Source organism: Paroedura picta, chromosome 2, assembly GCF_049243985.1.
Source record: "Paroedura picta isolate Pp20150507F chromosome 2, Ppicta_v3.0, whole genome shotgun sequence".
Taxonomy (NCBI): Eukaryota; Metazoa; Chordata; class Lepidosauria; order Squamata; family Gekkonidae; genus Paroedura; species Paroedura picta.
In genome coordinates this window covers 49,652,016-49,666,590 of record NC_135370.1, presented here as the reverse complement: position 1 = coordinate 49,666,590, position 14,575 = coordinate 49,652,016, and the positions used below count along the sequence as shown (strand labels likewise).

The window sequence follows — 14,575 nt, the reverse complement described above, 5'->3', positions numbered from 1 at the left end:
AGTCCAAGTCTCACCCACATCAGCATTCTTTTCCCTGCTGCAGTTGCCTGTGATGGCTACCCCCAAAGCATTCCTCTCTTCTCAGATTGCAAATTGCAAACCTCGCATGATTCCCATGGCAGAGGCTTTTCCTGGGCACCTTAGCTCTCAGAGGACCAATAGGGAGGGGGCTGTTCCTGGGCCTCCTGCATCCCCCACCTCCGGAAGGCACACAGAGGCTGCCCCAGCTCCCCCCATGTTCTTTGAGTTGAAAGAGGCCACAACAAATTACTGGCAGCAGGGCATGCACTGAGGCTGGCTCCTCTTCCACCCAGCAAACTTCTGAAACCAACAGGGAGGTAGAGAGCTGATCCCTTCCTGGCTGAGGGCTACCCCTGATTGGGGCTAAACTACCTGTGCAGGCCATTCCTAGATGAGGGTCAATAAGGTAGTGGATGAGCAGTCAGCTTGGATTTTATAAAGTTTACTGATTAGTATTTATTTACTATAACACATGCCTCTAAGAATGCCTGTCAAAATGCACATCTTCCAGTGTCCTGTTATTTATAGCCAAGTAGTTGTTGTAATGACATGTCTTCAACAATCCGTACACATAAGGCACACAAGTTCCTGTGTTCCTCTCTGCTCCTACACTACCACCACCACCTTAATTCCTTGGTAATATTTCTGGAATTGCAGCTAATCAGGTCAGTGGGGTGGAGTGAGAAGGGCGAAAGTTGTGCTTGAAGATAGAGCAATTTCACCACCTTGTCCTTTTTGAGTCCCCTATACTCAGAGCAGCCATTCTTCCACATGGAACCTATAACTATCAGTGTGATCTTGCCAGAAGTACCAGGAAAAGCTGCAGGAACAATAGATGAACTGTAGTGACCTCAGATTTTGGTTGGGGGGCTGCTATAGTTCAAGGTCTCCCTGACTTCCCTGCTCTTCCTGGTTTTCCATCCTCTTTTGGAGCTTTTGAGTCTTCGGACTGCCCAGAGGAAATCATGACAGGGAAGCTTCCATATTCCATACACACGTGGTAGGATGCACACAGATATGTATAGCAAAGTAATACTTTATGTAGCCTGTTTTAAGTGCATAGCTACTCCTAGCAGAGTTGCTTCTTCTAGCCTCATGTTTTTCTGTATTTTTGAATAAATTAATATTTTCAAGATTGTAAACAAGCCATAGACCAGTCTTTTGCTCTTCCCTGTTGGTTTGCAATTTGGCACATCCTTAGTTCACTGTGACATCTGAATCTGATGAGAATTCTTTTCTTCCAACTAGAACTAGAAATCCATTTGAAGTAAATTTTCATTTTTAGCTTGGAGTTCTTATCATAATTCACCATGATGATACTAAACAGCTAAGTGAATATGAAACAACAAACTAGAATAGAAAATGCCACAAATCACTCCCAGCCTATAGGTTGGGTCCTAAAGACCTTTCAAGAGAGCACATACATAGAAGGACACTTTACTTCCTACTGTAGCCCTCTACATCCAGGAAAGTTGCTCTTCAGAAATGGCATTGCATGTTGCACAGGAGACATCAGCCAGAAGGGGGTGCAGATTGTCAAGAATCTCCTCTGCTGTTTTTGTGTGACCTCTCTCATAGTGAGCTTGCATAAGAATTGGAGAGGAGATTTCTGACAGTTCACCTTTCTCCAGGTCCACTGTGCTACATCACTTGCCATTTCTGAGCCCCTGACCTTCAGAAATGGCTTTTCCGAGGCTGCATTATGAAGGAGAAATTTGCCCCCCCCCCTCCAATACTACCCCTTCCACTAGCTCACTCTATTTGTGGCTTTTTAGAATCTAACCCTATATTCTGGCATGGAAATGTTCAATATAAATCAGACTTCCGCCAGGCTGGACCTTACTGTTTCCTTATCTCCCTTGCTAGGTTTAATTAGAGATCATGTATCTTTATACTAAGATAAAGGGGAATCTGGCTCAATTCTGAATGGTTAAATAGTATGTAATATTGGATTTTGTCTGTACTTTGGCTTCATCTTTTAATGCTATTTTGCTGTGATTGTGGAGTTGCAAAAATGTGATCGATGCTTTCTTCCCTCAGCAGTTTTCTGCCACTTATTAAAGAATAAAATAAGGCATGGCTAACATTAAATTAACCTCCATTTTTTATATTTACATTTTCTTGAGCTATGGAAAGTCCTTTTTTTGTGTGTGCTAACACTTTAAAATGCCCTTGAAAATTCCCTGTATTTAAGAACTGCTTATCCTCTTGCCTGATAAACACTTATTTTACATGCTGTTTATGTTGCTTTGAATGTTACTGTCCCTATCAATCATGAGGAAGTAAAAGAACTGTTTCCCCCAGGCCTTAATAATGAAACATCAAAACGTTGAAAAGTATAGTTTACTTCCACAGAAAATTATTCAAAGAAACAAAAACAGTACCCATACAATAGCTGTATATCCATTGATCTTTTTAAATATGACATGAAGTGTTTTTGCAATGTGTATTGCACATATTGCTTTGCAATTTGGATTTCAGTGTGGAAATCCAGGTTTAAATTCCTCCTCAGTCAGAGAAATCACTGACTTCTTACTATTGCACTGCATGTCATCCTGCTGAAACCATTGAATTAGGTGGGATTAGAAAGGTGTGACCTGGTTTAGAATCACATGATATGTGACCTTTGATACTACTTGATGTGGACTAGCACTACATGTGTTCCTTTAAGCTTGGGGGATGCAGGATAGTGATGTGTTTCCAACCCTGATCCAGTGTTATCTTTCAATATTTCCTTCAATAAACAGTTAATGAAGTTTGATATTACCTGCCAGTCCTTTTCTTCTGAAAAACTCAAAAGAGCTGTGTTTTGTGTAAATTCATCTTCCAACCTTTACAATAGATGCATTTCTCATTTTGTCCTAGATGGAGAAAACCACATGGTGGCAGTCTTGAGAGTGGAATTAGTTCCTTTAATTGCTAATCTTTAACCTCTACACTCCATCATTACAATTTAGACCTACTGTATGTTCTGGTAGTGTTGTTAGCTGTTGTAAATGTAATGGGTGCCCAGCTTTGTTGTAACAGTATTTTAAGCTAACGAATGAAGGTAAAATATATTTGTTTTATGTGAAACGTTTCTACCCCACCTTCCCACTGTTCGTGTCCAAGCTGGTTTATAGCCCATAGCGACAATGTAAACCAGAACTGCCATGTTAGAATAAATGCTTTAAATCTTAAAACTGGAACATAAATGGTAATAATCCCACCCACAAAAATAATCCATAACCAGAAAGAAAAATGAAACAGAAGCATACTAAAGGCCTTCTCAAACAGAACAATCTTTTACTAAGACCTGGATAGTATCAATGTTGGCAAATGCCCCGTCATCCCCTTCCAAACATGTGGAGCTAATGGATGAATCGTAAAAGTTCTTGAAATAATTCATTACAAGTTCCCTTTCATAGTCAAAAGATTCAGTATCTTTTATATGTCCTATTATGGTTGACCAGAAAATCCTGTTTGGAGGTCCTTTATGAGTTCCTTTAAACTGCTTGGGGCCTTTTCAGTTGTAAATCTGTAGAATATTCTTCCGTGTATTTCCCTCATTTGACGCCTAGAGGAAGTGGTGAGAGCTCTTCAGACCATTCTCATTGTGCTTAAGAATGAAATTACAGTTAACACAAATACTAAAATCACATTGCCAATGAGTCAACGCCACACTTTTCTATAAAGGCAGTTGGGAGCATGTTATTATGTTAATTAATTCAACTCTAGATATCTTGTATTCTGTTGTTGAGTTCTTTTCTATTTTGTGAAATTATTGTTTTGTGTTTGGGAGCCACGTATTACTTTATGAACAAATTCAGTATCAGTGCTCATTGTCATAGTTATCTTTATTACCTTTATTTTGCACTCATAGGGCGGGCAGGACCATCATCATCCACTACAATAGCTGGCACCAGTCAACCGGCCATCACCAAGACCACGTCGGTTCTCCAAGATGGTGTCATCGTCACAACTGCAGCTGGAAACCCACTTCATAGCCAGCTCCCCATTGGGAATGATTTTCCTTTTGTTGGACACGAACATGCTCTGCATTTTCCTCAGAACAGCGCTTCAAACAACAATCTTCCGCACTCTTTGAATTCAAATCTCTTTAGTTCTCTACCTATCTCTTTGCCAGTGAATCAGCAGCACCTCCTAAACCAGAATCTTTTAAATATACTGCAGCCTTCAGCAGGAGAAGGCAAGTCTGAGGTCAACCTCAATCCTTTAGGTTTTCTCAACCCAAATGTAAATGCTGCTTTAGCTTTGCTCTCCAGTGATGTGGATGGGCAGGTGCTGCAACCTGTCCATTTTCAGCTGCTAGCAGCTCTTCTTCAGAACCAAGCCCAAGCAGCTGCCATGTTCCCCTTAGCACCTTTCAATCTATCCATCTCAGATCTGTTACAGCAACAGCAAAACAATCCGGTGCCCTCAGTAACACAGATGACAGCTCTGCCACCAGATCCTTTGCTAAGCAGTCAGTCAGACACCAACAGAGCTGATACCCTATTAACCAGCCCCCTGGGAAACCCTTTCCCAATCTTTTCAGGCACAGACACTACTTCAGATCCCCTCTTCCTCCCAGCTGTCACTGGGGCCTCAGGATTAATGACCTTGAATCCCCAGCTGTTGGGAGGTGTTCTGAACTCTACATCGGGAAACACTGCTAATCATCCAGAGGTTTCCATAGCAATCTCCTCCCAAGCCACCACTACCACAGCCACTCCATCATCAGCAGTGGCAGCACTGTCTGTCTCAACACTTGGTGGGACAGCAGTGGTGTCAATGGCAGAAACATTGCTGAGCATATCTAATAATGCTGGGAGTACATCTGGTTCAGCTAAACTCAACAGTAACTCTGTGGTGCCACAGCTACTTAACCCTCTACTGGGGACAGGTCTACTTGGTAAGTTAAATATTTTCACAGATTTTAAAAAGAAAAAAAAAGAATGGTGTGGGGGGGAAAGCTTCTATTTTCTACCTTTTTTCAAAATTCCATTTCATTGCACTTTTTTCCTAAAAGGTTTTGTGCTGTGTCAGCGTGTCTTAACCATTCCAGTGAAAAATTGCAAATACAATTGACAGAAAATTTTAAACCCCATACTTTAAACCCCTATTCTTTTAGAAAGTTTGATGCCATCTAAATTCAGACAACCAGTTGGAATGGCTTTTAGATTTTTCCAATCTCATCCATGTGCAGGTGCATCTTTGGGGTGCAATATTTTGCTTAAAATCTCCAAGGCATCACAGGGTTAGTACGAGTAGCTGTACAATAGATGAGAACCTTCCAAGTCCTTCTGATTCTGAAATGCTCCAACACCAATACACCGAACCCTCAGATTACAATGAAGCAATACATAATGTCTTGCACAGGGTCAAAGTAATAAGCTATCCTTCTAGTGCTCTAGATTTATATTCTTATGTTTCCCTGTTTTTCATTTGTTTTGCATTTTCAAACCACTTGGCAAGCTGAGGTCCCAAGTCACATGTTTAAACCTGAGGTAGTAATATCCTCAACCAGTGACTTCAGAGGAGGAGCTGTGTACTGGAGAACGTGCCTTCAAAACATGATTGGACCCAAGGTTCTGCCAAGTCCTTTAATTTTATATTTAAATTTATGTTCCCCATGTCTATCACAAGGCATTCAAGTCGGCTTTCAGCTAATCATTAAAATGTACAGTCATATCATTTGTAGATCTCAGGTAAATCCAGTCTACGAAAAAAGCCTAGGATGATCACAGTTTAAATTGTCACCATTTGTCTAAAATAAATGCTTTTAAAATGCAAGTAGATTGATTTTTTTTAAAAAACCAAAGCTTTAAAAAAAAAAGATTTATGGTATTTTCTCTAACAGTCTGGTATTTTTTATTACGAATACTCCAAGTTGTATAATGTGTTGTGTGCACTTGTGTATTTAGCAAATTAATGTTCGCCAAACATAGGGATAAATAGCTGTACATAATTAGTTTTAGTAGAAACCCCCTAATAATTTGATATGAATTTACCAAAAAATTAAATTGATGTCAGAGGTGTTGCTAAAATAAGACCATGTGTAGGCTAGCAACATAGGATTCAAAGAGCTGTGTACAGAACTCCCATGCACCTGGAGGGGGTGGGGTAAAGCACATGCTTATCATGAAGAAAGTCCCAGCTCCAGTCCCAGGAGCCTCCACTTAACAGGATCTCAGGTAATAGGCCCTAAAGTGGATGACTTGGAGCTAAGTGGACCTGTAGACTAACAGCCTTTAATGTGTACCAGATGCTCTGAGTTGCCTTCTCCCCAGTATCTTGAAAAGCTGCTTCTTTTGTATAAATAGACTTTGATGCAGAACTTAGAACAGGAAACTGTGCCCCCACCCTACCCCACCGTACATGATAAAACACTTTTGGTCTTTCGCTCCCGCTTGTAAAAAATGAATCTTGCCTATATCAATGAAATGTTTTTGCTGCTGTGACCTCTCATTTTTGTTTTCAGACCGAGGCTTCTATAATTGCTTTTTAAAAGAAGCATGTACTACTTTGCATACATTTTAAGTCACCAAAATGTTTATTTTTCATACTGCTATTATTGGTTTGCATGTGTGTATTTTAACTTTAAAAAAAATGTAGCATATATTTTAAAGCAGCTATTTTTAAAAATCTGCTGATTGTCAGGACAAGTTCGCTAGCATTGCTGTGTGTTCAGTAAACTGTGAAAAGTGTTGCTTCTGCTTTGAGAAACATTGTGAGAACAACTGACCACTTTGTCAAGCAGATTACTTTGTGAATTTAAGAATTAACTATAGGTTCTGTGGGAAGTGAAATCCAGAGTTATATTGTCTTGCAGAAAGAGTTCGAGTAGACAAGATAATGGCAAATCTGTGCTGTTGTACTATAATTGCAGGAAACTAGTTCACTAAAAACTTGCAGAGAAGTTTTGTTCATGCATTGTTGCTGTTACGCTGTACAGCACAGCTTGATGCTTATCCTTGGAAAACCACTCACTTGAGTATCCCTGTGTTTGGAATTACAGGTGATGTGCCATCAATAAACACTGCTCTTAGTAACCACCAGCTAACACATCTTCAGTCCCTGTTCAACAACCATCAGATGTTTCCCTCAAATCAACAACAGCAGCTTCTCCATGGCTATCAGAATCTCCAAGGTTTTCAAGGACAGCCCCCAATTCCTGGGCCACCTAATAATCCAAACCCTATGGCTTGTCTATTCCAGAATTTCCAGGTAGGAAATGTTTTTGCCTTTTTTAAAAGTAATACATGAAATGATACAATTACTTTTATTTTCATGGTTTTTAGGCCATCATTTGCTAAAATTAAAACGGAGGAAGCGTCCTTCCAAAACTTTGCCTCCTCTGACATTTTTACTCTACAAGTCTTACTCCAGTTTAGGCCTAATGACTGGCATAATTATGCATTAAAATTTATCTTTTTAAAAGTCAGTACAACTCTAGCAAGTATTAAAGAAAAACTGTGGTAAGCAAATTAATGCTTTCCCATCCTTACTCCCTGAAAAATATAATCCTATTTGGTTTTCACCAAGTTAATGCTATCAAGTAATTATTGTTAGGTGTGAAGTCGTGTCCGACCCATCGTGACCCCATGGACAATGATCCTCCAGGCCTTCCTGTCCTCTACCATTCCCCGGAGTCCATTTAAGTTTGCACCAACTGTTTCAGTGACTCCATCCAGCCACCTCATTCTCTGTCGTCCCCTTCTTTTGCCCTCAATCACTCCCAGCATTAGGCTCTTCTCCTGGGAGTCCTTCCTTCTCATGAGCTGGCCAAAGTATTTGAGTTTCATCTTCAGGATCTGGCCTTCTAAGGCGCAGTCCAGGCTGATCCCCTCTAGGACTGACCGGTTTGTTCGCCTTGCAGTCCAAGGGACTCGCAAGAGTCTTCTCCAGCACCAGAGTTCAAAAGCCTCAATTCTTTGATGCTCGGCCTTCCTTATGGTCCAACTTTCACAGCCATACATTGCAACTGGAAAGACCATAGCCTTGACTAGACGCACATTTGTTGGCAGGGTGATGTCTCTGCCTTTTAGGATGCTGTCTAGATTTGCCATAGCTTTCCTCCCCAGGAGCAAGCATCTTTTAATTTCTTTGCTGCAGTCGCCATCTGCAGTGATCTTGGAGCCAAGGAAAATAAAATAAAAAATAAAAAAGTAATTATTATAATATTTTATTTTGATATCCTGCGCTTCCCTAGTCAGGACAGGTAACATCTGGTTAAAACATTCCATTTAAAAACTTGTATGTACAATGTATAATTAGGTTTTAATTTTTTGTTTAAAACTGCCTCCTTTTTACAATTAAAATTTATCTTAGAGGGGGCAAATCAATGTTTGGGCAGACTAATTGGCTGTATAGGTCAAGCAGGGAGGCCTACTTCTTCAAGATGTTAATTTCCCAACCTCAGCTGTAGGTCTGCTAGAACAGTTCCACTTTACAAGCCCTCTGGAATCGCTTAAAATTGTGGAGGGCCCTGATCTCGTCTAGTAGGGCATTCCACCAAGCCGGGGTCAGGGCCAGGACCGAAAATGTTTAAAGGCTATCAAAGGACTTAAGGAAGTGACTAAAAATATTATGTATGCTAGCCTCTGAAATGAAAACTACCTCATGCACTTAAAATTATAATGAAACTGCCAAACTCAAGCACATGACTTATTTGGGTTTGGCACATGCACTGTTTTGATGTTTTGAGAAATGTAAACAAAATGCATAATTCTGTTAGTATAGTCAGCCGTACATCTCCCAGAGTTGAAATCTAAGTTGTGTGGTTTTCTTTATGCATGTTTTACTCTGTTAGAATTAATTATGTAGACATTTTAATGTGCCCAGTGGCAGATATTGCTAGATGGCTTTCCTTATGATGTTTGTAGGACCGTTTACATACTGGGTACTTCACTGCCCCAGCTCTTTTGCAGGGGCACAAATTGGGGGCGGATGAGGCGCACCAGGCCAAATGCTCCCCCATGTGGGTGCAGGAAGAGGTGGGGCAACCTGCCACCAATAAAACTCCAGCTTGCAGCCCGGCATGAAACCTCCAGTCTGTAAACGGTCTATGAGAAGAGCTGGTTTTTATACCCCATTGGTTCAAGGCAAGCAGCTTACAAGTGGCTTAAAAAGCACGTTACAAAGTAAAATAAATTTATATACAAACAGTGTATGGACAGTGTACATGTTTGGAAGAATAACTGTGATGGGTACAACCTTGCACAAAATTATATTTGCTTTAGTTCAGTTGGACTTTAAGTTCTCATAATTGTGCACTGGATTGAGATTTGTGACTGAGACACATTTAATGAGATTGCTGAGAGAAACCTTTAGAAAAGTCCCCAGTGCCCATGAGCATAAGGGGCTGATACCATAACAGATAGGAGGAAGCGATCCATTTCAAGTTCTGTTTTGAGCTAACTAAATAGTCTTATACACAATCCTTAATAAACCACATTAACTTCAATTTAATTTAAGCAATGTGTGCAGGATTGTAACCCAAGGGCATAATTTGAAGGTCTTTATGTGCAATAACCATTTTTATAGTATTACTAAGGGCCAGTATGTTTTCACACCGACCGTGCATATCCTTAGAATCCCATCTAGAAATATAATCTAGAATAGAAATAAAAAGTACAGTTGAGTCAGTGTGGTGGGAAGGCTTACCTTAATTGTGGATACCTAATGTAAAAGGTTAAGGTATCCCCTGTGCAAGCACCGGGTCATGTCTGACCCTTGGGGTGACGCCCTCTAGCGTTTTCATGGCAGACTCAATACGGGGTGGTTTGCCAGTGCCTTCCCCAGTCATTACCGTTTGCCCCCCAGCAATCTGGGTACTCATTTTACCGACCTCGGAAGGATGGAAGGCTGAGTCAACCTTGAGCCGACTGCTGGGATTGAACTCCCAGCCTCATGGGCTTCAGACAGCACATTTCTGCTGCCTTACCACTCTGCGCCACAAGAGGCTCCTAGGATACCTAATGTAGGCAGAAAAATAACAGAGTGGGAATTTTAGCATACTCTCCTTAGCGTTACTTGCTCTGTTTCATGATGCACCTACTACTTGCTTGTGACACATTATAGTTTTTACACGCTGGTAGAAGAGCTGTAGATGGAGGATTATGAGTAGGCAGAAATGCAGTTATGTGTATTCCCAGAGCCTTTCAACTCATCCAAGTGTATTTCTTACACTTACCCAAGGTCCATCTTTCTTTAGATTAGGTTTAGAATTAAATTTAAAATAAGAAATTATACTGAACTTTACTTAAGTTGTGTCCTTAATGCTAAGGACAGGTGCTACAAAAGGAGAGCTTGGCAGATAGCAATGAGGAAGGTTTCTGCCTTACTTTTTTACTTCTTGCACTAGGCAAAAGTAATTTACATGAAATATTATTAAACCTCTCAAACCTGTTTTTCTCTTGTATTTTTAAAAGGTGAGGATGCAAGAAGAGGCTGCTTTTCTAAACAAGAGAATGCTCACTCAGATGGGGATGCCACCAATTCCTGAAAGTCCCAATACTCCACTTCCGCCTTTTCAGGATTCTCCGTGCAATGTGCAGCAAAGGACAGAGCCATCTGTTGGCCAGCAGACCAAGGACAACCCCAGCCTAGGTGCCCAGGGTGACGCTTCAGTCAATGCTATCTACAAAGCAGTCGTAGATGCTGCAAGCAAGGGGATGCATGTAGTAATCACCACTGCGGTTAACAGTACAACGCAAGTGAGCCCCATCCCCGCTCTGAGTGCCATGAGTGCCTTCACAGCCTCAATTGGTGATCCATTAAATCTCTCCAATGCCGTCAGCGCAGTAATCCATGGAAGAAACATTGGCATTTCTGATCATGAAGGTAGAGCAAGGAACTTTAGGGGGGCACGGATACTGAAGAATTCAGAACACCTTAAAAATTCCAGTGAGGGGGATGGCTTGGAATACTATAAACCAACGGGCTGCAACACACCCAAGAAGCAGTGGGAAGGGGAACAAAGTCCTGGAGGGGACATGAACAGTTGGAAGTGTGAGGAGTTTTTAGATCATCCATCCCATATCCACAGCAGCCCTTGCCACGAAAGACCCAACCATGTCTCCGCACTGCCATTGGTCCAAGGCAAGCAGCATCCAATACTGTTACCACAGCGAAACTGTCAAAGTGATAAAATGTTGGAGGAGAACTTCAGGTATAATCATTACAAAAGAACTATGATGAGTTTTAAAGAGAGACTAGAGAACACTGTGGAACGATGCGCGCACATAAACGGAAACAGGCCTCAACAGAGCAGAGGGTTTGGAGAGTTGCTGAATGCTTCTAAGCAAGACCTGGCGGTAGAGGAGCAGTCTCCGAGTTCCTCAAATAGCTTTGAAAGTTCTCTTGTTAAAGACTACATCCATTATAATGGAGACTTTAATGCCAAAAGCATTAATGGGTGCGTGCCTAGTCCTTCAGACGCTAAAAGCATTAGTAGTGAAGATGATCTAAGGAATCCTGATTCCCCTTCTTCCAATGAGTTGATACATTACAGGCCAAGGACGTTTAACGTTGGGGACTTGGTCTGGGGCCAAATAAAAGGACTGACTTCATGGCCTGGTAAATTAGTAAGAGAAGATGATGTTCACAACTCATGTCAACAAAGCACTGAGGATGGGAAGGTATTTTTATACAAATGTACATATATATATATATACATTGGCATAAACGAGGGGGTGCCTTAGTCACAAGTTTTTTGCTTGTGTATTCGCATGTTTGGGGAGGAGGAATTTATCACTAATGGATTTTTAGATTCCGTTATAAGTTTATAACCACTATTTCATTGGTCTCTTTCATTAGCAGATAGGATCAGTCTAAAATCTTTAATTCCATACGATGCTACAGTAATTGTGTATTTTATTTAAATGCATATGCCCTTTTATTTTATGAAGTCAAGTCATATCATGCTCTTTTGATGCCACATGAATATACCAGTATATGTTTTACTTTAATTTAATCCTCCTTTAATCATATTGTTTATATAGGATTTTGCTTACTTCCTTATGCTATGTAGTAACATAAAGGAAGTAGCAATCAGTGTGAGTATTCTACATGAGGAAACTTGATTGGGCATTTGGAATCAACTAAAAATACCAGATTCTAGTGGAGACCCTTTTGATTGAGCATAGTATAAATTCGTGCATGTGTGGCAGTTCGTCATTGGCTGTGTCATCCCTTGCCACATTACACACCACTCCAGAGAGTTCCTTAATCAGCTGTTCCAAGAATCTGAAGTAGACTTCAGACCACAAAAGCCCGTCTACATATTTAGTCCTTTGGAACCTGTTCACGTTAATTAATAAAACTGTCCTTAGCAGAATAAGGAATGTGCACCAAGTTTGTTCATTTTTAAATCTCTACTTCTGGTATTGAGAGAGACAACTTATCTAGAAGAGAACAAATATAGATTCATCCTATCCTCCTAAAAAGACTGAAGCTAAGAACCAGGGCACACATTACTGCTGCTAAGGAGGTGCTACTGAAACAGCCTTCTGGCAAGTCATTCTCATCCTGACTACAAGGTCTTGACCCAGCAGGATTAACACCATTACTTCGCAGGTCTTCCAGCAGCTGCTGAGTATGTGGAATGTGGTGGCATTTATCTAAAGAGTTTCGAAAACTGTCCTACTTAAGAGCCATCAGTATTTTCTAGAAGCTAGATTGGAGCTTGATAGCAAGAGTAGAAAGCTCATGTTCTCATTGATACCTTTGGTCAGTTCCCTTATCCCCTCCACTTCTCTTTCAAGCCAGAATGTATTAATCAGTATTGGAACTCAAGCCTAACTGGAAAGTATAGTCTTTTCCATCATATGACTGATGGGTTTCATGACTGGGGGGGGGGGGGCTATCTTCATACGCTTGCAGCCATTCTTCTTAGTATCGAGCTCTTTATGGTGCAGCTTTGCCTTTGGTCATATTCTCCAGGCTCAACACTTCACACAGCATTTTATTCAGTATTTTAACTCCACAGTGAAGGCACTGGGCCTGCAGCAATAGGGGATTGGTGCCCATTTCCTCCTTTCAGCATTTCCATAGGGATGACAACCTATACCGGGGAGACTGTACTATGTTAATAGGTCCCCCATGTTATTGTCTTGCACTACTACCCATTTAAAAACTCCATTATCATCACTTTGAAGAGCAGTTAGTACCAGGCAGTTCAGTGTAATAGGAATCTTCAATATCTGTTTAAACAAATACATATAAAGTTTGCATCTCAAAGTTACTAAATTCTTGTGATTCTTATAAGGGGTTGGAGATGTAGCTTCTCAAGCAGTCTGAAAAACCAGCCCTATTTTTGCAACTGATAAATTTACTAATAAATTGTTACTATCACATATAAGCATGAAACACTGTTGAGTTCACATTATTGTCATGCCATTCCTTCCTTGTTTCTAAGACTTATTTCTTCTTTCATTAATTACTATGTAATGGATTTTGAACTTAAATTTTTTAGGAAGAGGAAATCCCCAGTCATTTGGGGGACAGTCTTATATTCATTCCCAAGACATTTACAAAACTGCAAAACATAATGTTCGTGCAGGTTTCATATTGGTGACACTGGGATGTTCACATACATTAAATAGCATCAGATGACACTAAGCATGTGTAAATCAGCTATCGTGGATTAATCACAAATGATAATGTTCATATTTCTTAATATCAATTCAAACATAATACTTTTCAATAACCATTACTGACACATTCAGTTGAGTCTTAGAGTGACAAGTCACATAATGAACATGCTTGTGTAAATAATCATCTTGTCACAATACAATCTCATATGTTTGTCCCCTTTATCTTTCTTAAATTATGATAGCTCCTGTTAGTACATAAAGCAGTTTACTCAAGCCACATTACTAAATGCAGTTTTCTGGGAGTAAGCTCCAATGAGTAAACTTGAGCAGGGCTCTGATTAGACCTCCTTAGGATTGTTCTGTCTACTTACTTTTTAAAACTTTTTCTCAAAATCTTGTCATTGTGACAATTGGCTTCCCTGAATTTTGGAGACTGGGAGTCTCTTGATCACTGGATTACAAACATCCTCTTTATTTCTTGGGTATATGCCATCCAGAGATGACCATGCAGTGAAAGGAGGTCTGCAGTTGCTGTGAGAGTCGGACAGATACTCTCAAACAAGCTCCATTTTAATAAATGCTTAAGGAGAGTTTCTTCTGTTCTGGAATTACCATGATGACTTCTTATCCAGGAAAAGTTCATCATTTTTTCCACATTCTCCATACCCACTATCTTCTCAGTTGCCATTATTGGACATTATGTGGCACTCTATTGGTCCCTTCACTAGCTACTTCTTTGGCTCCCCATTCTAGCCTACTTCAACATGCTTAAAATCAACAATATTACCTGCATTATAACCACCATTCAATCTACCATTCTACTCAGTGAGAGACTTGGACTTCTTTGCAACATGGAATTATATCATCTCAGATCACTGGATTTTGACCATTTTAAGATTCAGGTATGTGATAGAGTTCTTCACCTCATTTTTGTTCATTCTGGAGTGCGTGTCTGATTCTGTCACTACTCAAGA

At 40.3% G+C, this 14,575-nt stretch overlaps 1 protein-coding gene across 5 annotated transcripts in view; it reads left to right on the top strand.

Annotated features, from left to right (window-relative positions):
- The window catches only part of MBD5 (methyl-CpG binding domain protein 5), a 180,663-nt gene that overhangs the window by 142,425 nt on the left and 23,663 nt on the right, over window positions 1–14,575 (top strand). For 3 of the 5 annotated variants that reach the window (XM_077320116.1, XM_077320113.1, XM_077320115.1), the window contains 3 exons: window positions 3,884–4,915; window positions 7,022–7,230; window positions 10,437–11,645. In XM_077320116.1, the coding sequence (XP_077176231.1) occupies window positions 3,884–4,915; window positions 7,022–7,230; window positions 10,437–11,645 (2,450 nt within the window). Of the gene's footprint in view, window positions 1–3,883; window positions 4,916–7,021; window positions 7,231–10,436; window positions 11,646–14,427; window positions 14,504–14,575 lie in introns of all 5 variants that reach the window. The other 2 variants (XR_013228094.1, XM_077320117.1) reach the window with 2 other exon arrangements.